The sequence below is a fragment of the Phaenicophaeus curvirostris genome, chromosome 1 (assembly GCF_032191515.1).
Source record: "Phaenicophaeus curvirostris isolate KB17595 chromosome 1, BPBGC_Pcur_1.0, whole genome shotgun sequence".
NCBI classification, from domain to species: Eukaryota; Metazoa; Chordata; class Aves; order Cuculiformes; family Cuculidae; genus Phaenicophaeus; species Phaenicophaeus curvirostris.
The window spans coordinates 6,119,599-6,141,964 of record NC_091392.1 but is presented as its reverse complement, the minus strand read 5'-3'; the positions used below and the strand labels follow the sequence as shown (position 1 = coordinate 6,141,964).

Sequence of the window (22,366 nt, the reverse complement as noted above, 5' to 3'; positions counted from 1 at the left end):
CTCCAGAAAGGGTTAAAAAATGATGAATGTATTGGGTGAGCCACTTATATGCAGGTCAGAGGCTGAATATGTGGGATTACAAGAAAGACCTGCAAGTTGGGGTTTATATATATAAATATTTATGTCTTACAATGAAACTTCACACCCGATTCACAGTATGTAATTGGCCTTGATGCTGCTAACAGTTATTTTAAGGATGGTAAAACTGAAATGCCTTACTCACAGTCACAAGGAGAGTATAGGTAGTCGCTTTTACTGGTGAAAGAATACCTGTTACTTCACTGCTTACAATTCTTATACTGCCTTGAGCAATCTGTTCAAGGAAGATACCTGGCCAACCTGTCTCCTTGACAATAGCCACACACTATGGCAAGGGTGCAGGGGAAAGGGTACAAGGCAAGGGACCCAGCTGGGCTGCCAGGTGTGGTTTCTTCTTACTACAAATCGAGGTCAGGCTGGAGGAAGCCATGGTGCCAAGCATGGGTCCAAGTATTGCCTTCTGCTCTATATTACGAATCTCTTCCGCTTGTGTGTTAGCTAGTAACAGCCAGTTTAAATTTGGGTTGATTTTAGGCTTGAAATACAGCATGCTGGTCTACCGTAGAAGGTGAGTAGATCTCAACCCTCTCTTAAAAACAGCTGCTGGCCGAGTTGGACAAATGCCTGCCATATCATCTAAAAGGAGGTCCCTTGGGTCCTGTGTAGGTGCAAGGACAAAGACTAAACCCAAAGAGATTCACACAAAAATTCAAAGGAAATGAGATACAAACAGGAAGGCTTTGTTTTAATTTTCCAAAGAGTAGCAGGTGACAAACTCCCCACTGGCCTCCTTCAGTTTCACTAGCGAACCTATAAATATGCCATTTAACTAACATGATTTGCAGGTTTTCAGCTGGAGGGTGATTTTATAGTAAATTAAACATCCAGCTCCCGTGTACTGTACATCTTAAAAATGCAGATTTCACAAAGAATGCTCAGAGTACAGAAAACATATTGATATGATGACGTGCTCTGCATTCAGTGCCATTAGTCAGTGCTGATCAGTGTTTAAGCTTCAGAAAATCGTTATTCTTTTTTTGGCTAGGGGCCCAGCATAAAAAACATTTACAAGGGACAATTGTCAGGATCAAAATGACACATTTCCACTCCATCTGATAGAACATCTGATATTATTAGGCTGAGAGAGGATTTAACGATACATTCTCACATAGAGAAAGGAATGCTTTTTTCACCTCCTGAAAGAAGACTGTCTGTCTGAATTTGTTTCTGCATTTTTGGTCAGCCAGTCCTTTCTTTCTAAAATGAATTTTAACCTGCCATGCAGGCACGGTTTGAGAATCAAATAGAGAATGGATTGTAATAAGTACGGGTCAAACATAGTTAGAGGTTAGCAAAATCCCTTTTTGATCAGTTTGCTGATTCACCTGTACATGATGCATTGCTCCCATAGACTGTAAAATGAGGAGTCCAATGTTAAACATGCATGACCCAGGAAAGCACTGAGATCAGGAGAAGTGTTACCCACTGCTGACTGGAGAAAGGATGGCAGTCTAAAGCCATCTCACCTGACTTTAGTCATCTATAGGATTAGTTATCCAGCTTTAGTCACAGCTAGAATTTTATTGATTGGCTGTTGCCAATGCCAAGAGATCAGCTCCTCTAAAGAGTGACTGATCTCACCTGTCAAAGCAAGATGGGACAACTTATTGTTGGGAGTCTCTTCCCTGCTATTGACTAGATAAAGCTGTTACCTTCCAGTCAACTCCCCAAACTTGGTCATCATGATAACATATAGATGTCCTGAGCTTCAGCTGCAAGGACAGGAGGAATAAGTGAGCTCTGATGGACTGGAAAAAGCCTCTGGGAGCTGACAGTACTTTAAGCAATGAGGGCAGGCAAAGGGGAAGGCTGAAGTGAGCACCGAACACAAGGGTCAGCACCTGTGTGCACATATCTCATAAGCATTTCACTGCTGCTTGATAATTCTTTCCCACAGCAGGAGTAATTTGCAATATACCAAAATCCAGAAAATGAATTAAGTTTTTTTTGGTGAGCATTTGGTATGATTATTCCTGAGCCTTGTTCATAGGCCTGGTTGTACTTTCATAGAATCACAGAACGGTTTGAGTTGGAAGGGACGTTTAAGGTCATCTTGTTCCACCTCCCCTGCATGGGCAGGGACACCTTCCATTGGATCAGGCTGCTCAAAGCCTCATCCAAACTGGCCTTGAACATCTCCAGGGATGGGGAATCCATGACTTCACTGGGCAGACTGTTCCACTGCCTCACTTTCTGGCTGTTTTTCACCATTCTTGGGGCATAAAGTAGACACAACCATCCATAAGCAGATAGTAGGATGGGGTGGCTGTCTCTTATTAATGGAGCAGAAGCAGCAAACAAGAACTGAAGTTCTAGCTACATTGAGGAATGTGTAAAACTGCACAGTACCTTAAAAAATTAATTATGAGTTTCACCTCTAATCCATCCAAACATATTACAAATGTAGGTTACTTATGCTGCCAGGGCAGTTAGTGCGACATGTCATGGTGTACCCTGCTGGATTTGGGGTGGAAATCAAATGCAGGAACCCTGTGTGACGAGGTGCAGTTATGTGTTTTAAAAAGAGATAAGCTGTTCTTGTAGCTCCATCAAGACTAGCTCTGCAGTCACTAGCATGGGTGCCTAGGTATCATGTTTGAATACAAAGTGCTACATTAGCCATCAAAGGTTATCTGGGATGAAATCTGCTTCTGCTCTGGGGCGGGGGAGTTTTTTTTCAAAACGAGCCTTCTGCTTTCTGACAGTCCTACATCCAACTTGCAGAATAACATCCTGAAGGGTCTAATTTTTCAGCTTTAGTCAATTTACTTCAATAATGAGCATTTCTTGCAGGCTGTATTAGATCACTTGTGCTAACCCAGGAGAATAAAGGAGAAGAGATTATTTTCTATATGCTACAAAAGATTCAAACTCTCTAATAATCATAGGAATTCTCCCTGAAGATTCAATGAACTTTCCCTTTCTTTCTTCTTAGCTCCAAAAATTCTGTCCTGTAAAATCACAATTATGTCCCCTTGTTACAATTTTTTTAAGGAGTCCAGTCATTTAAAGAGAAGATTTTTCACCCAGAAGTTGCTTTCTCTTTTGAGAAAATAAAGCACTATTTAATTATAAAAAGAATGATTGTTATTTTTTTCATACAGAAGGGAAGGGGGAAAAGTAGACTTTTTATTCCTATTTGTAAGTCTGTGAAAAAACCTTGCATACAATCTGTCAAAGTCACACCTGGATTCAGAGCAGCCTGCATTAATTATCAACTTTTCTATGTGTTAGTGCTAACATATGGCACTTAATTACTCCATCCAAATCAGCAAAGTTGTGCCACTTAGAATTTAAAAATTATTTGTTCAAGTTTTCCCTAATAAAATGAATAAAAATAAAATATAAGATCACTCATCTACCCTCCCCCTCTTTTTTTTTTTTTTTTTTTTAAGTAGAGAAATTTGTTATATTCCCTGAAGTGGTGATGCTTTGATCCGTGTGAGAGCATATGGTCTACAGGATATGTGCCTGAAAGTATTGACTGCGTTCAAATCCTAATCCAAGACACATTTAGATATTTGATAAACTATAACAAGTCAATGGCCACAGACAACTTAGAATCAAGGATGTGTTTATGTGTTTTGTTGGCATTAGAGTAAAGGAACCTCCTTTCTTTGAAAAAGGGAAAACATCCTTAAACGGACAAAAGCTGTGTGTGATTAACAGTCAAGATGAATCTAGCAATGGTGGATCCTTCAAAGTCTTGAAGCCATGCAGGTAATCCTTAATCAAAACTTTGTAGATAGGTTAAAATAAACACCTAGCAATATAAAGGTGGTCAGACTAGACCCAATGAATGATCAGACCAGGACACACTAAAAAATTCATCATGTGAAAATCTTTTGGGGATGTTACATTTCTCAGCAGTAGAAGTCTTTTCAGAATCCTCCCAGGCAGACAAATCAATGAGACTGAAAGGCAAGTCCTTCCCCACCAACTCTAGCTGCTAAAAGCTTGATGGAAAAAAATCAGCTTTGCTTCACCTGCATGAGCAAAGAGATGACTCAGACACATGAGCTATTGTACACAGGGGAGGAATGGAGATGATTGCATAGATCTATCAGCCACCCAGTTCTTGCATAGGTGAAAACAGGTCTTCAGGTTGCTAATAAAACCCTAATCCTGCTGAAGTTCCCAGGCACTTAGTTAACTGTGTGCAGGAGGTACCTTTTCCATACCTATCTCCTAGTTTCATGAGGCAAGTGTGTCCTTCTGTGCTAAGGGACAGGTTTCAGAAGTGATGCCTAAATCTAAAGACAGGAACAATGATGGAGAAGGAGGAGCATTTCATCCTGATACTGCTGGGCTTGGATGCTCATTCAAACCTTTTTTGCAAGGAACTCAAGATGTGGAGGGGACATCTTTAGTGATTGATAGGAATGGTTGGACTCGATGATCCTGCGGGTCTTTTCCAACCTAGTGACTCTGTGATTCTGTGATTATCACACAGTAGATACTGTTCTTTGAAAACCTCTCTAGGATGAATGAAGGGACCCATTCTTCTTCCCTGTGGAACTTGAACAGGTCTCTCAAGCCTTTACAAATGTATGCAAACTCAGAATTGTAATGAGTGTTCTCTCATACTTATCTCTTCACAAGCTATCTGGAAATTTTGACCAAGAGAATTTCTTTAATGTCTCTGAAACTTGAGAAATACCACTTTACTTATAAAATGTAGTTGGATCCTCCCACCACTCAGAAATCAAAGGGTTTCAAGCATACCTCAAAAGCTCAAACACCACGGGTCATGAAAACCAAGATGCCTTGGCACGCTTTCTTTCTTTTCCTCTTTGAACCTACCAATCTGGTTGAAGTGGTATAGTTTACAATTTGGTGTTGGCACAGATACTAAACCTCAGACGGATAGCCTGAAGCATATGGGAAACACATGCCAAGCAGGACTTTGCATCCCTCAAACTACTGTTATTTCTTGTTTGGCTCTCCAAGCAGCTTGCAAACTCCCACCTTCTCCATGGATCCCATGCCTACATCCCATAGAAGGGTAATACTTTGAGGAGATGTACCATTGTTACCATCATCATGGTATTACTTTGCCTTCTCTTTCCCCAGTTGTCAAAAAAGAAGAGATCATCATCCCACAACATGTTACCAAAAGTACCTACACCCTCCAGGAGTTCAAATTTTAAAAAAACCATTTAATTTGGCAGTTGCAACCTCTGATCTGTCAATGTATTTTCCCCAAACTACAAAGAAAGGAAGGAAAAAAAAAAAGCCAATCCCTCATGACTTAAACGCTAGGGATAGGTGCAAGAAAAGAAGAGAGTATTTCCACAGTGCAGAGAGCAGTATCATATAGATAAGCCTGGTCTAACAGCAGCTGCAAGGAGCTTATCTACCCTGTTTTCCAAGCAGGTGCTATTTACAGAGCAAGACAGAATTTGCACAATTCCCCATAGCACTTTGCCAATATGTTCAATCTTCTCTAGGAAAGAAAACTTCAGGCAATGAAAAAGTAACTCCCTGGGAGTCTGTTTGGGCTTGTTGCCTCTTATTTTTCTAATTTTCCAAGGAATGTGAGGTGAAATTTATCTTTGAAAGAAGAACCCACAGAGACTATACTTAGTTCAGAGGGTCCAGGTCAGTGTTCCTGTACCTAAGGGAGAATTTTGCCCCTTGCAAACACAATAAATATTAGTGAGTGGAGTTTGGATTCCAACAGCAAAATTCTCCTTGACTGCAATGTGCTTCCAAAGTTTGGTCCTCCTGACCATGCAGGTATCTTATGCTCTCTTCTGAGCATTCAAAGGAAGCAACAAATTAAAGCTTAAACTCAACCCAAGAGAAAGAACACCACTCTCTTACACATGGGTAATGGCTCAAATTTCCTGTGCTTCTGGTGAGTTTTGTTTTGAAAGTTGTCAGAATAGGAAATGTAGCATAATGTGAAGTTTTAATTTCTTTCCAAACTTTATAATCCTTGGAGAAGCCTGAAAATGGGATGCACTACAATTAGCAAAAAAGAAGCCTTAAAAAAGCCTTGCGGAGAGATTTAGAGCCCAATCATAATTTACATTTGCAGGTATGTAGATCTCTAAGTGCACGGCTTCTGCCCTGATTACTAATTAATGAGGTGCAAAGATGCCTGTTGGAGGAACCAGCTCTGATTATGTGGGCCTTATGGGAAAATGAAGCTCTTGCAATCTAAGAAGGCAGATGATATCTTTAACATATATTTTAGAAAATTACAGGAACAAATCAAGGGGCAAAATATACACATGTATATATTTTTAAAGAATCACACACAACCAGGCTGCGTTACCATCCGATTATCTTATTTCCTTGAATATACAAACCTGGCATGTTTAATAGATTTAGCATGCCATCTATTTTGCATGTCATATACATCCACTTAGGCAGTACCCTAGTATTCTGAATGGATATTACTGTCATTATAGCATTCATTTTACAGTTGTTGAGAGGAATAAGTATACAGAGAGCTGCAAGGTGTGTTTCCCAGTCCAGACCCAAGCATATGATTAAAATCTAAATTTGGCTCATATTCAGAACAGCATTATTCTATAAAAAGGAAGTTTAGGCAAATGATTAAAGCCCATCAGCTGCTCAAGCGGTTTATTAACATAAGAATGTTTTCTGTTTCTTTTCTAGTTTTACTTTTCACCACTTCATCTCCATTTTATCAATAGCAGATGCTCCTGCATCACCTTGCTGCTAGGAGAATACAAGGGAAAGACGTATGTAGTGAGGTAGACTGTGACATACAGCAGGCAAAAGGAAGATTTGTTTTTCAGAGTATTTGCTTTTTTCAAAACATTTCCTGCCTTCTTCAAAGCTGAGGATAAATGGGAGCTCCAAGCAGGTCAACATCTTCCCCAACATGTCAGGTGTAGGGAAACTACCTCATATCATTTTCAGCACACTGGGAGTAAAGCAAAAAAGTCTCACAATGTTGTGTTTGTTTGGAAAGCCACAATTCAGTAAAAATAAATAAAACACATACCATTTGACTTTTCACTATCTGCAGGTTTCATCTGAATAGGATGATGCATCTAAAAACAAAAATGAAAGAGAGTGAGGCAGATTGGATAGCCATAAAAATAAAAATCATGTTTTTAATGAAGGTCTTAAAGGATACATGATTAATATTAAACATGTTGAAATGACATAAATTCAAAATAACACTCTATTATAGGCTTCTAAGAAAAAAAATAAAATGGTAAAGGAGCATTTTATAACCAGGAAGATTAAAAAAAATAGATCACTGGGCCCAAAGGACTCATATAAAACTTTAATTTGCTGTCTCTAGTTTCAGAAGACCTCTAAAGTTACAGCCCTCATTAGTTTATGGCATGCGTAGTTTCTGTTTTACCAACTTTTTTTCCTTGAGCTCAACCACTGCCAAAACAGAGATGGAATTTTCAAGTAATTTAAGAGCTAGCAAGCATTTCCACATACTCAGAGGAGTTGAGTTTGACAAATGAACTTTGCTTGTAATTAAAAAAACATGTGCTGATTCTTTTAGGACTGAAGAGGAAGAGACTTGTGCTTCCTATAATAGCTTCCTATAACTGTTTAGTGTCTCATCCGTTTCCCGCCCCCCCCCCCCTTTTAAAGAATATATTATGCATTCATTCATAAAGCTTCCATCATAACACTGAGCAATTCTGGCTTCTATAAATACTCCTAATACTTCTTTCCTTTTCAACCTCTTCCTCCATTCATGTCCCTCTTCCTGCAAAAGAAACCAATCTCTGTGTGCAACATGCTATGCCGAACATAACTCAGCATCCTACCTTGGCCCACTTGGTATCGTGTGTCATCAGGTTTCATTGCTCTCCCAACACTGAATTGTTGATAACTCCAAGAGAATGTCTATGAATAGTGTTTTCTATTGTTTCAGGAATAGCTACATCACAACAGTTGAGCCCCTTCTTATCAGAGCATGTAGCATTATCACTGGACATTGGCTATAGTCAGGTCTGTGACCGCTTTCATAGAATTCAGGGAAATTTTGTTACAGCTTCTCAATAGCCTTCAGAACTGACCCCACATTGAGTTTCAACGTGGGAGATGTTTAAGCTTGCAAAAGAGCCCCTCTCTTATTTTCCTCACCAGGGCTTGGCAGAATTGCTGGGATTTACTGCAGTATCAGGGGCACTTTCTTTTCTCTCCTCAGCAATTCATCACCATTTCACATGAGCATGTAAAAAATCTATGCTCTTTCTGCTTTTGTCTCATTTTTCAGTGCAGCCAGGCTGAGTATTGCCTGAAAATGTCAGAGGCAATTCTCTTTTTTAATAAAAGACTATTATAACAAACTTTGGGAAACAAAAACAGCTGAAAAGGAGAGAACATCCATGTACTCATATCAAATATGCTTTCAAAGCAGCATAGAAAACCAAATCTGCATTGCTTTTGGTGGAGGCACTTAACCTCTGGGGACACAGCTGCTAGATTCTTTAGAAAACATAAAATATTGCTGTGAATGTTTCCCTGAGATTAACTCGAAGTCCAGAACAGTCCCTGGCCCTGCAAATCAATGCATTCCTTGTACAGCTTGCAAAACTCCCCACTGTGCCCTAAGGAAAAGGCAAAGGCACAAGGTGGATGTAGTCACTAGGATGCATAAATTTGCTTCAATTTTAACAATTCTGTTCTCTTTGAATCATTTTGTTTCCCAAATGGACTTTAATAGCCCAGCACTCGCCTATCACCACTCTTATTCGATCTAATTTATAGAAAAAAAAAGGAACTTCTATTGTACTCTATCTTCTTTAACTAGTGCTTAACTTTTACCCTGGCATCAACAATACATTGGGCACTGCAGGAGACTTTAAATTCATGGGAATGTGATGCAGCATGTCTACTCAGCAAGCAAGACATGGAGGAAGAAAAAAGGTGTAACTTGCTCCATGAGCCCATTGCAGGTATTGACGTCTCTGTGGAGCAACGGAGTGGTGAGAAAATAGAGAGAAGAAAATTGAATATTGTAAGCGTGGGAATATTGAAGAAAAATCCAACTCAAAGTCAGAAGTTAAGTAGACAGAGAATCTATTGCTCTATCTAGCTGCATTTATATGTCCCTAAGTGGAGGTACTTTGAATAAAGGCCATTCTAAAAACGTTAAAATCCTTTCAACCAACTTTAGACCAAATTCATGTTAAGAATTTATTTTTGCAGCCCAACAGTCACAATATAAAGATCACTGTTACCTGACAAATGAGTTACCACATCAGAAATCATATTCTTCCATCATGCATAATTACCCCAAATTCATTAAGTCAGAAATCTGTTATGCTGGGAAAGCAAGAGCCAAGATTTAACAAGACACTTCAACTAAGTTTTGACTGGATTCAAAAGTTCCTACTGAAGGCCCATGGTCCAAATTCTCTTTGCCAGCAAGCTGAAGTCAGGAGCAACACTTCTGCGCTTAACAAAATTATATCAGTGAAAAACTAATAAAAGATTCAGATCAGGCCTGGAGGGTTTAAACTGCAGAATACCCATGGTAAAATGGATGCGATATACAAACATGGCTTTAGCGAAAGGAAGGTGGAAAAATATGTTACTGACAGTTTCCTAACATGAGAGGGCTCGTGTTGAAGCTTGTTTAACCCTGACCATCACCAATTGATACGTTAACAACCTTTAACACTAGATTCAATAAAACATGCCATTTATAACCTGAAATGGGTTTTACAGAGTCACTGGTTCGCATCTCATTATTAAACTCATTGCTGACCTCTAGAGACAACTGCCGTGACAATACATATTATAAGCTCTCTACCCATAAAATATTTAAAAGTAAGTGTAAAAAAGAAAAGAAAAGAATGAATCTCTAAGAAGTGTGCAGTGAATAAGAAAATTAAAGGGGCAGAGACAAAGGCTAAATAGGTACTATCCTTTCACTCTACGATAAGCAGAAATAAGAGAAAATAATCTGTGCGTTTTATATCTTGCTTGTATAACTGCAGGCTATAAAATAATAAAATAGCTGCGCTTTCTGAGGCCCTCCAAAAGATTACAGATGATATAAACCTGTTTCAAATTAGATGCCACCCACTAGAATCATGTCATCTACTGAAATGAAAGATTTCATGTCTTATCAGAAAGCTGTTATTGTAGCTATACATCACAAAGCCATACACTTATGGATCTCAAGGTAAGTGATTTCTCAGTATGTCATGTTGTCACATAGAAAAACAAGAAACATTTTCTTCTATGCTTGAAGAAAGCTTTGCTTGTAAAAATACAGTATTTATGAGTGCACAGTTGCAATTAATGAATAGGCAAAGAGTGAGAAAAGTAACTGCAGTAAATAATTTATAGACGTTAACATCATCCTGTGCCCATACGCGATTGTAAAAGAGAACAACGCAGTTCTCAGGCAAGTTCTTTCTGAGTGTGGGTAGCTTTTCACAGCAAGCACCGTGCATGGAGATGTCAAAATCATACTGCAGAACGGGCTTTAAGAAATAACCTCTCTTCAGCAATATTTTAGAGAGCTCGATGGGATGCAGTTGTGCAGTGAGCAATGGCATGACCTACCCATCTTATGCATGCTCTCTATCCATAGGTCTCAAAACACACCATTGTCACTCTCTTAAAACAGAGAGCAGACAAATGGCTGTTGCCCAAGGTTGCGTGGTACCTTACAGCAGCACTGACAGCAAAGCAGGGGCTCCATTTGCTGCCTGTGCGGTCACGGAGGCCACACAAAACCCCAGGCCAAGCACATCACTGCTTCTCCTTGGGTGCATCCCAAGCAGGGGTGCTGATGTGGTCTACAGGAATGAAAAAGGGAAAGAAACAGTTGTGAAACATATACTCTTGAAAATCTCCCTGAAATAAATGGGAATCTGGCTGCTGGCTACGGTGAGGGCAGCAGCAGGACCAAGCCATGGCCTAGAATTACAATTGATTAGTCACATCTTTTTTTCCCTCTCCTTTTGCTGAGTACATCCCACCGTACGTAAATACAACTTCATTAGAGAAAAAAACAGAGCCAAACAACCCAAAAACCTCTCAAAAGCATGAATCCTCTCCAGCTTTGGAGCCTCAAAATCATCTTTTCAACAATAATATCGCTATCTATTTACATTCTTGTCAAAGCCATGTGACATCTGCATGGGAGAAAACAAGATGGCTAAGAGTCTATTTCTGGCAGAAATATTGCAAGGAAATTAGATTAACCTGGGTGGAATTCTATCTGGGAATTTGGAGTCTGTCGTGGTGATTAAGTCATCATTTCTGTCAGATTACTCTAATCGGCTGTCAAATACGATTCCACAACCCCATCTGTAACTTGGCATCCTCGTTATTCAGTCAATGTTACCTTCTGTATACAAAACAAATACCAAACAAGGAGGTGTGTGCAGCGTAGCATTTAGCAGAGTCATTAGCTGTGATTATTATTGTGTGCTTGCACATTGCATGACAAGATCAGCTTATGGCCTGTTTTATTTAGTCAAGGGATGCTTCAGATCAGGTGTAATCTTAAGCCTGGAGTGCTAAGGGTGAATGGGGAAGAACTGTCTCCAGGCATGGCCAAGCATGGGATTGGCATGCTTTGAGTCACCACTGAGATTGCTTAAATCTCATTTCAGAGTTGTCAGTGTATTTGGAGGAAAGGCTTTTAGGCACCTGCTTTCCCTCTATTTTCTAAAGAGAAACGGGCACTCATATATTCTAGGTAGGCTAAAGACTTCCCGTGAGCAGTAAGGTCTGTGAATGAAAGAAAGCTTGTAGGCTGAAGCAGTGACACTCTAAATGATCTATATTGGCTGGTTTAATAAGATGTATTTTGTTATATATGTGAGTAAGTTAGTTTTACAGAGGACTTTGGTGATTAAAAAGCAGAAAACACATTTCCATGAACATGAAGGAGCTGTAGGCTCAGTTTGGTGCAGCTGTGTTGAATCTGTGAAATTCGGGTGCCCTCAACACCTCCAAAACTTGGCCACGTAGTTAGACTATAAAATATCATTATTTTATAGTCCGTTGCAAAACCACCTTCATACAAGATTAATACATAAACTAAGAACTTCTATTCTCCATTCCTGGCATTAAGGACTGCATGTACCTCACTACTGTCATTTCTCGTGCCTTGAGGAAAGAAAACTATTCATCAAGAAAGGACCCTGAATGCATATAAATCTGCCCATGACTTCACCCAGCTCAGTACGTCAATCAAAGACCATCTCCTAAAAGTCCTCTGAAGTTAAGCACATTGTGACTTTACACGATGGGAATTTAGGGCTGTGTGTGTATGGAGGACATTAGCCATGACTCCTCACACCTTACCGTTCCTCTCATCATCGTTCTACAACCCTTTAAAGCCATCAGCAGATTTCTAGAGCTTTCAGCCCTCTTTGGACCCGTCCCCTTCCTCTCTTCCCCGTCATCTCCTGTGGCTGTAAGTCTCTAGCCATGTCCTAGCTCAGTTTGTCCCTTACCAGTCATCCTCACGGACTGCATTGTGGGGAAGCAAAACACAGAATTGAGTTAAACCTTCCCCAGGATAAATTTGAAGAACTTGGGTTATTCAGGTAATATCCAAACCAAACAAACTGCAATAGGATCAAATGATGACAGCTTGTACGTATCTTGTAATTTCTAGCACTTTAGGGTTTGCTTCTTGCTACTGTCAGTCACTGCTGAAGACAAAGGGGACTTCCTTCATATTTTGTACATCTCAGAATTGTAAAATGGCAGGAAAGAATGTGGGAGAGAGAAGAAAAGTTGTCAGACCTTAATAAAACCCTTTATTCTTATTAGGAGAAGGATTATAAATCCACAGACTTTTTGGAACCAACAGGAAAACCAAAGAGGAAGAAAGGGCATGGGGGAAGAAAAGCACCTAAAGAGGCGCCAACATAAAAAATTTATGTTCTTTACTTAACTCTGGACCGGGTATGAATTTGAAGTTTCCTTCAGGCTCCTGATCCAATTAGTGAATGCACCTTAATTAGACCAATGATCCAACAAAATGAATCATAGAATCATAGAACTGCTAAATTAGAAAAGACCTTTGAGATCGAGTCCAACCGTACCTGCCCACTACTAAATCATATCCCTAAGCACTTCATCTACTCGTCTTTTAAATACCTCCAGGGATGGGGACTCAATTACTTCCCTGGGCAGCCTGTCCCAGGGCCTGATAAACCTTTCAACAAAGAAATTTTTCCTAATACCTACTCTGAACATCCTCTGGTGCAACTTGAGGCCATTCCTTCTCATCCTATCACCTGTCACTTGTGAGAAGAGACTAGCACCCACCTCGCTACAATCTCCTTTCAGGCAGTTGTAGAGAGCAATAAGGTCTCCCCTCAGCCTTCTCTTCTCTAGATTAAACAGTCCCAGTTCCCTCAGCTGCTCCTTGTAAGACCTGCTCTCTAGCCCCTTCACCAGCCTCGTTGCTCTTCTCTGGACACTTTCCAGGATCTCAATGTCTTTCTTGTAGTGAGGGGCTCAAAACTGAACCCAGGATTCAAGATGCAGCCTCACCAATACTGACTATAGGGGTACAATCACTTCCCTGATCCTGCTGGCCACATTGTTGCTGGTACAAGCCAAGATGCTATTGGCCTTCTTGGCCACCTGGGCACACTGCTGGCTCATGTTCAGCCACTGTCAACTGATACCCCCAGGTCCTTCTCCACCAGGCAGCTTTTGAGCCACTCTTCCCCAAGCCTGTAGCACAGCACGGAGTTGTTGTGTCCCAAGTGCAGGACTGGGCACTTGGCCTTGTTGAACCTCATCCTGTTGGTCTCAGCCCATCAATCCAGCCTGATCAGATCCCTCCTTAGAGCCTCCCTACCCTCATGCAGATCAACACTTCCTCCCAGTTTAGTGTCATCCGCGAACTTACTAAGGGTTCATTCAATCATTCAGATCATCAATAAAGATATTGAACAGAACTGGACCCAGTGCTGAGTCCTGGGGAACACCACTTGTGATCAGCCTCCAGCTGGACTTAACTCCATTTATCACAACTCTTTGGGCCCAGCCATCCAGCCAGTTTTTAACCCAGCAGAGGGCATGTCTGTCCAGGTCAATGGCAGGCAGTTTCTCAAGCAGAATACCATGAGAAACAGTGTCAAAGGCTTTCTTAATGCCTAGGTACACTACATCCACAGCCTTTCCCTCATCCTCTCCCTCAAGTGGGTAATTTTGTCACAGAAGGAGATCAGGTTAGTTGGGCAGAACCTTCCTTTCTTGAACCCATGCTGACTGGGACTGATCACCCAGTTATCTAATGTGTGCTATGTGATAGCACTCAAGATGACCTGCTCCATGACCTTCCCTGGCACTGAGGTCAGACTGACAGGCCTGGATTTCCCTGGATACAAAGAAGAACCCAAACCTCTACCTGCCTGTTTCATGAACAGCTTCACTGAGTCTGGAAGTCAGGAAGGAAAGTACTGACCTACAAAAAAACTGAGGAAAGAAGAGAAAATGGTGCATGAGCACCAGAAAATTAAGTGATTTTCACTGTCTTCAAAGATCGTTGTTGTTCTGAATTTTCATGCGCAAGTAGCTCTACACACATCCCAGCCACTTGTTTCAGGTCTTAGCTCCCAAGTTTTTCAGAAGGATCCTTTTGGAGGAGCTCTTGAACACATTTCTCACATCACTTCAATGCCAACTGGTTTTGCTTTTTTAAACCCTTCTGACTCACAAGTGATAAAAGTTTCCCAGAAGTAAAAGAGGTATATTTTCCTATCAAAGAGAACTGTTTAGAACAACTTCTCTGAGGTCAAACTAACTTGAATTACACCATCAATATCTGGCTACAGCTTCAGGGAACTTCTCCAGGAACTGAGGACAGTCTCTGAGGCCAAATAAATACTAGTGAATAAAAGACGCAAGGGACTGCTCTTTGGCTCTTAAGAGAAGTGGCATGGCACAGCTTGCATTTCCACAGCTGCACTTCTTCCTCTCAAAACAGGACGCCCTTGTCCATACTGCCTAGTGGGAACACTGTCTAGCTCATGTTTTTCCCCTAAATATGCCCAGACACCGGTCCAAAATGTACCAGCCAGCACTGAGTTCAGTGCCACAGTCCTTCTCGCTTTACCAGCACAGGCAGAATTTTGCATTCCCAGTATCAATTTAAATCATTTAGCTTAGTTTATTCATGGGTAAAAGGAGGACAAATGTGCATCCATCACACAGACTCTCACAAATAAATGCAAAGCAGTAGCTCTAACTGCCTGAGCAATGGCACAGCCAGAAGATTGCTGCCATACTTTCATAAATCCCAATTCAAGGGATTTAAACTGTGTTAGGTGTTCATACAGGTTTAGTAGCAAAGAATGTGGTCTGTTGCTTGGCATCCAGACATACATATCTAAATATATCTATATCTATATCTAGATATATCTGCATATTTTGGAGAGAGAGAGAGAGAAGGAGGGAGGGAAGAAGGAAGGGAGAGAAGCAGGAGAAAATGAATATTGCTGGTGGGTGCCAAATATAGTTCATGCAGTAATGCATAACATCATTATTTTCTATTTAGAGCAGAGAAACAAGAATATAGCTTGCTTAAAACAAGTTGTTTCTTTTACCGTGGAACACTAAAAACTGCTGAAATTCAAAGACTTTTGGAAGCTTTCCAACTCAGTCATTTCCAATCCACTACAGTCTGTGTTTTAAATTCAAGTTAAACTGAACATTAGCTCAAGTGACTAAAAACAATGCTGCACTTTAAAATAATAATAACAATAATAATAATATTCTAGTGATCACTTCTGCAGTTAGCCCTGCATCCTGCTGTTCCTCCCATACATTTACTAATTAGGCTATAACACGATGTCCTTTAAAAGTTGTACTCTTATACAGGAATAAAAACGTTGGCTGTCTTAGAAGTGACAACTTCACTTCCTAAAGTACAAATAATCACAGTTGCTCTGTTAGCAGTTCTACTCCATTTATTTTATTCCTTCATTTCAAACTGCCCACACAAATGGCAACAACTCCAGGACACAAGCAAGCCAAATGCATGTGAGATAAGGAAGGGGTGGTAAGACCAAAATTTCTCTCTTCAAAATCACATGGAAGCCAAAGTGATTAAGTATCTTTTCTTCAAACAAATGAGCCTTTACAGAACCTATTCAATCCTAAAAATAGACATTAAGTGGGATTCTATATCTTGTTGGGTATAGTGCCTTGGGGATATTTTGTATCATCCATGCTTAAAAAGCAAACCCATTAGACATCTGAGCAAAACACCAGATATTATTTTAACAACAAGAGTTATCCATCTCATCTGCAGTGGCAATAACTTTTGTTGACATTTTGCCAATTGAAGTTTGCATGCCAATGCTTTTTTATCCCCCCTTTGCATTAAAACAATAAGGCACAGAAAGATAACAAAAGTCTCTCTGTGACATTAATTGACTGCTTCAAAACCCGTTCAAGGTAACAGTAAGGAGCAAAAATTACTGTCCATGTTTCTGAGCAGAAAACGAAGCACAGTGAAACAGTAGTTTGCCCAGTGTCACACAGGGAGGCACTGCATGGCCCAGAATGACTATCCGAAGAGAGGCAGCTGAGCTATCTGCACCACAGCAGAGCCTGACCTCCTCTCACTCTAATTGATTTCTCCTAACATCACTGCGAGGTCCTTACTGTTGCTATCTCCTTTTAGCAGAGAGTAAGTTGATGTGGGGAAAGGCACAGAGGCTATATGTGATTCATCTGGCATTATTCCACAACCAAGGCCAAGTATCTCAAGTTGAAATGTTGTAATATTACCACCAGGTATAGGTAAAGTACTAGTGAGTGGTGGTACACCACACACATTTATTTTTTTTTTACAGTACTACTCCCTAGATGCCCTCCTCAAGAGGTAACATAAGAACCTGAAGCAGTGATCCAGGATAGCTGGAGGAACCAAATACCAGACAAGCTGTCATGGATTTGGGATCTCAGCTAATAAGTACACAGCCTTGCACTGCATCGAGTGGATTTGCCCAGCATGACTTAAAATGCCAGGACTGAATTCCCACCATGACACAAACCTTAAAGTCAATGTCTCACTGGACGTGACTCAAGTGTTCTGAAGCTGTACTTTCTTCCATCTCCCTAGTCGGGCGTTGGCTTCCAGAAGTCAACAGGAGGTTGAAACTTAAAATGGAGAATTTTCAATTCTAACAGCACTACCCCTCTGAACCCCTCTGATTCCTATCTCCCCATTCACATTTGGAAAGCAGAACAAGAACAAAACCAAAACATGCCTATTATCTTCTACAAAAAGACTTTCCATCTCCCATGGGAATGAAACAGAGGTCCATTAACCGTCCCAGAAGGGGCAGCCAGCACAACAGATGCTTGTGCTTACTTGAGTGGTCTGTAGAGACATAGTTCACATTTCATCTCTGAGCAACAGTTAAATCCCCTATTTAGGGGGCACTAACTCCTGATGCAATGCTCAGGGAAGTTTGCCCTTCTCATTTATGTCTTTATGTCATTATAACTGAGACGATACTACAGCGGACTTACAACTTTCTACATTTTGATCTAAAAACCCCCTGTTCTGCTGCCAAATGCTCAGTGTGCAGGCAACGTTTTAGGGTGCTAATGTTTGAGCCCGGTCGACATGAACTTCCCTTTCCACATTTATCCACATGAACATTTAAGGTGGCCTTTTGAAATTTATTAAGAAAACAAAGCAATCCTTAAACCCTTTCCCCTTCTCTCCCCAAACACAACGCCACTGATGACCATGAATAAATTTAGTATAAATGAAAGGTTTTTAAAAACATGTAATGGCTTTTGTAATGCAAAACACAGCCTTGGCTGTGACTAAGGACACAGCAACCAGGATATTAAATGCCTGTTTTGCAGAAGTTTTATTTTAGGATTTATGCTGTTCTGTGCTTGCATGTGCTGTCTCCTCTGTGAACTGTGCTCTGGGAAAGCACCATGTGATTATGCTCAGCAATGTCCTCTACCTTTGCCAAGCTGAAATCCAGGAAATAACCCTTTAAAGGGAATGACCAGCGAAAGCAATGTTTCAGAAAGGCAAGAAAGCATAGTCAGTGGCTCTGTTTCTTTCACAATGTTATCTAATCTATACTTATAATCGTCATTTTTTGGCTTTCATTCAATAAGAGAGAAACTAGCCTCAACCACTCTCTCAGTTTCACATCACAGATTTTTCTGCTCATTTACGAAGAGGATCTTCTGTCTGACTCTCTCTGCACCATGCAAGGTCACCTTGATCCAACAACGCACTTGGTCTCCTCTTCTGACAGAAACTAGAGTCTATTATTTGGTACAAAACTCAGATTCTAGGCTATGGGATTTCAGCTTTTTTATTTTTTTTTATGTAAAGGTTTTTTTTGTAAATTTCTTATTGGAAAGCTTTCGTATTTGCATTACAATGGACCAGCAAGAACATCTTATAGCTAAAGAGTGTGATTGAGGTAAGTTTAAAATAAGCCCCAAAGGCATCCAAATTATAACTTCTATTGAAACTCTACCCTTTAAATTAGTGCAAAGGGTACAATTTATAGAAAGAGTTGGCACCAATGATGTGAGGCTGCTGCCATTTTCACTTTGCAAAGATGCAGAGTGGTTTTGAGAAAAGAATACATGTCTTGATTCACAATTCCCACCTCTCCAGCAGTCAGTCAGTCATATTTCTCCCTGTTACAAACACAGACTAATCCAGATTTCTTCAAAGGTCAGATATGACCCCCAAATCACTTGTCAACATGGATGTTTTCTTAAATATTGCAGAGAAAAGCCAAAGCATTCAGGTAGAAAGGAAGTTTTGAATGAAGATGTCAAAAATCCTACTCTCCTGACTGAGATCAGCTGGGGTATATCATACAGTTTTATTGTTTAACCAGTGGAGCCATAATATTTTATGCCAAATGAGGATATGGCTCATAAATTCTATTTAAGCTCTCCATGAGCTGAAGTTACAGGAATTTTCCACGACTATCCAGTATCAGCATCCAAATAAAAGCTCTGAGTGTTATGCCAATACTCTGCAGTGGTGAAATAATCTGGCTGTGGAGAGAGAATGAAAAAAAGATAGCTCGATATTTGATTCTTCTATGAAAACAGAATGTTATTGCAGTCACCAGCCACAAGCACACACAAACACACTGTCCACACAAAACTCCAAACATCTAGTTGTATATTCCTACAATTACAAGCATCAGTAAGAATCATATTAAGTAACCATGTAAATTTTAACACTCTTTGTATGAACTTATTCTCTTTAATTTTATAGCATTTCTAGCTAACATACTTTGCCACTGGTTTCTTTGGGATGAATAAAGTATTTTTTATTCATACTAAACATGCAGTAATTTTTATAATGTTAATTTTAAGGAATCCTAATGTATTTAAATATTTTCCCCAATAGATACTTGGGAAGTTAAACAACAACAACAACAAAAAAATGGGAAACACCAGTAGAAACATATATTTTTGAAGAATGCATCATATCCATCTGGCTGTTGTATTTGGACTGGGCTGTGATCAAGCTTTCGTTAGTAAAAGCGACAGTATCAGGAACAGCAAGGCCAAAATCAACATGCCTCCACCCATCTGCAGAGCTCTGAACTAGCATTTGACCCTGAATACGAACCTTAATACATTTTTCCAAAGACTGGATCCTTTGATTCTTTTGAAAAAAAGCACCAATATGCTTCATCTAGTGACTATAAATGCCAATATGAGAAAGTTGTCTCCTCTTAGCTATTCTTTATATTGCTATTCTACCCAATTAGAAGTTTTCTCTGCAATGTGTCCCATGAGTAACATCTTCATGTGTGACTTGCCTAAAGGTCAAAGAAATCTCTTTGCAGACATGGCTTCAGGTGGAACAGCTGGAGGCCATGGAGAGCTATAAAGAAAGTCCTCTGATAAAACCAGCTGAGCTCAAAGCTCTTACATCATTCACCCTACCTGCTCCAAAGGCAGCATTTAGAGCTATTGGGAAGTCTTGAACTCCTGTTTTCTTGGCGTATGCTATTTTTTCTGAGCAGGGCTAATGCAGCCTGAGGGCTGTTGCAGCTTCGGTGAAGCTAGCAGAGGGCAATGAAAGCACAGGGGAAGACGGCATGGGTGCAGAAAAGAAATTTTCACCAAGTCACACCCTCTATTTTTGGCTCTCTTGTCAACAGGGAGGAAGACAAGTGCCAGACATGAGAGCTGTTAGCTATCAGGCTGCTTTTAAATTGGGATAAATCCTTGTCATTCTTTGCAAAATGAATAGGGTCACAAGAGGCGAGGGACACGCCTGCCTGAGCAAACCTCAGAGCCCTCCAGATATGTAGCATTTAAGCTGACTGTAGCTCTTACTTACCAACATCTTTCTTTTTGGTTAGTCATATATTGTTCTACCAGTAGGAGGATTCTATACTTATGCAAGCGTATCAATTTCTTTCTCTTCTTAGGAATTGCAGAAGTAAGAGATGAAAAACTCCAATAAGTAATCTTGAATGACTTAGTGCCAACACAGGATTACTGCCTATCATATATTTTCTAATTCTTTCCTATACCAAATGGCCCTAAGGATTGTGATTTAACTTTATTTCTTTTAGAAGATCATTGTAATTGGACAGATACTGTTTTTTTTTTTTTTTTTTCCTGATATGCAATCTAAGTTTCAGTTTACCTCTTATGATGGTAAATCCTGAGTTCTGTGTACAGTCAAAAATAATTCCAAATAAATCCATTTGTCACTTGAATTTGGGTAGTACTTGGCCCTGGAGGAAATACATGCACCATCTACATCCATGCTGCTGTGGATGCTTGGCAAGGCACTCCTGCAACAGCATTTATCCTCTCTGTATTCCTCACAATATTTGAAATGAACATACTGTATAATAACACAGCACATTTTCCTCTAAGGTATCGCTATCAATTGGCCACAAAATAATATTAGATGCTGTCTGGCAGATACTTGCTCAAGTGATGGTCTAGAACACAAACTCCATTCAATCATTTGAGCCATTCACAGTTGACTGGAAATACAAAGGTATCATGTACTTCGCATCTCTGCAGGAGGCTGTAATCCCATTGAGAGATCCTGGCAGCAGTAAGGAACACTAGAATGTTTTGTTTATTTTCACAATGGAATTACAAGCTTCACTTATGTTGGTACCTGGTCTTCAGTTCTTAGTTTAAAACTAATCTTATCCTCTGATTAGCACCTTATTTTCTGCAATCTTATTTTCTCCAACACAGAATCCTATGTTCTCTATCTTGAAATCAATGATAAGGCTCTAGTCGTACTTTCTTAAAGATCGTTACAGGCTTCCAATTATTTCTTTCAAACATAAATTACATTTTTTTCTTTCCTTCTTTTTTGTTCCCTGTGTTTCTCCTTCAGAAGAGAATATTTCCACTCACTGCAGTTTGTAATGGTTGCAAGTGGGACTGGGTGAGCATTTCTAGCATGAATGACAGAAGTAATGTATTCATGAGATTCCCTGATACATTGCAAATTCAATTTACAAAGAAGCAAAGTTGCTTATTCTAACCCTTGCATATGTATCCCCCCACTCCTGCGATGGGAGACAGCCCATCTCTGACTTACAATAGGGCAAGAGCTGGGATTGACTGCAGACTGCTTTAATGCCACTCTTAATGACAACTTGTGAAGATTAAGAAGTTGTCAGAATCAGATATCAGCAAAAGCTCCAGTTTTCTTTGTGAAGTCAGTCTGAATTAATTAATGGGTAGCTTTCCTTTGATATCACTTTGATATTTGGCTGCAGCTGGATAAAAATCAACCACAAAGGAAGCTACATTTTGTTTACCACTGCTTAAGACGCTATTTAGTTCATTTTCTTTTTCTTTTGCAGTCTTTGCTTTTTTAACTTCCCTAGCACAAGACAGACTTTCGTTAATGAATGGAGTTATGGTGGCATGTTTTTCAGCGGCTGCTTCTCTTCACTTCTGGAGATGCTCAGGCTACATTCTGGGAGCAAAGCCATTACTGATTTCAACAATGCTGCAAGTGAAAAGACAGACCATTCAAGAAGTAAGACAAACATTGGCCTTCCCCACTCCAGTACTGCTTTTCCCGAAAAGGGTATTTAACACACTGATGATGTTTCCTCTCTGTTTTAGAGGATACTGATCACTTGCTCAATGCAGTGACAACCTGAAATATAGGCTCTGCAAGTAGGACTCTTCCTTAACTTCTCAGGGCAGATATCTGCAGCCCATTTTAGTGTCTTTAAAGGTTTTGTACGTCTACCATGACAATGAGATGAACACATCTGTACCCCAAAGAGGTGCCTGCACCCAAATG

The 22,366-nt window shown here is 40.0% G+C and overlaps 1 protein-coding gene across 12 annotated transcripts in view; it reads right to left on the bottom strand.

The window, feature by feature from the left end:
* The window catches only part of CELF2 (CUGBP Elav-like family member 2), a 378,130-nt gene that overhangs the window by 77,064 nt on the left and 278,700 nt on the right, over positions 1–22,366 (bottom strand). For all 12 annotated transcript variants that reach the window (XM_069870320.1, XM_069870053.1, XM_069870151.1 and 9 more), the window contains one exon: positions 7,082–7,130. In XM_069870320.1, the coding sequence (XP_069726421.1) occupies positions 7,082–7,130 (49 nt within the window). The remainder of the gene's footprint in view (positions 1–7,081; positions 7,131–22,366) is intronic.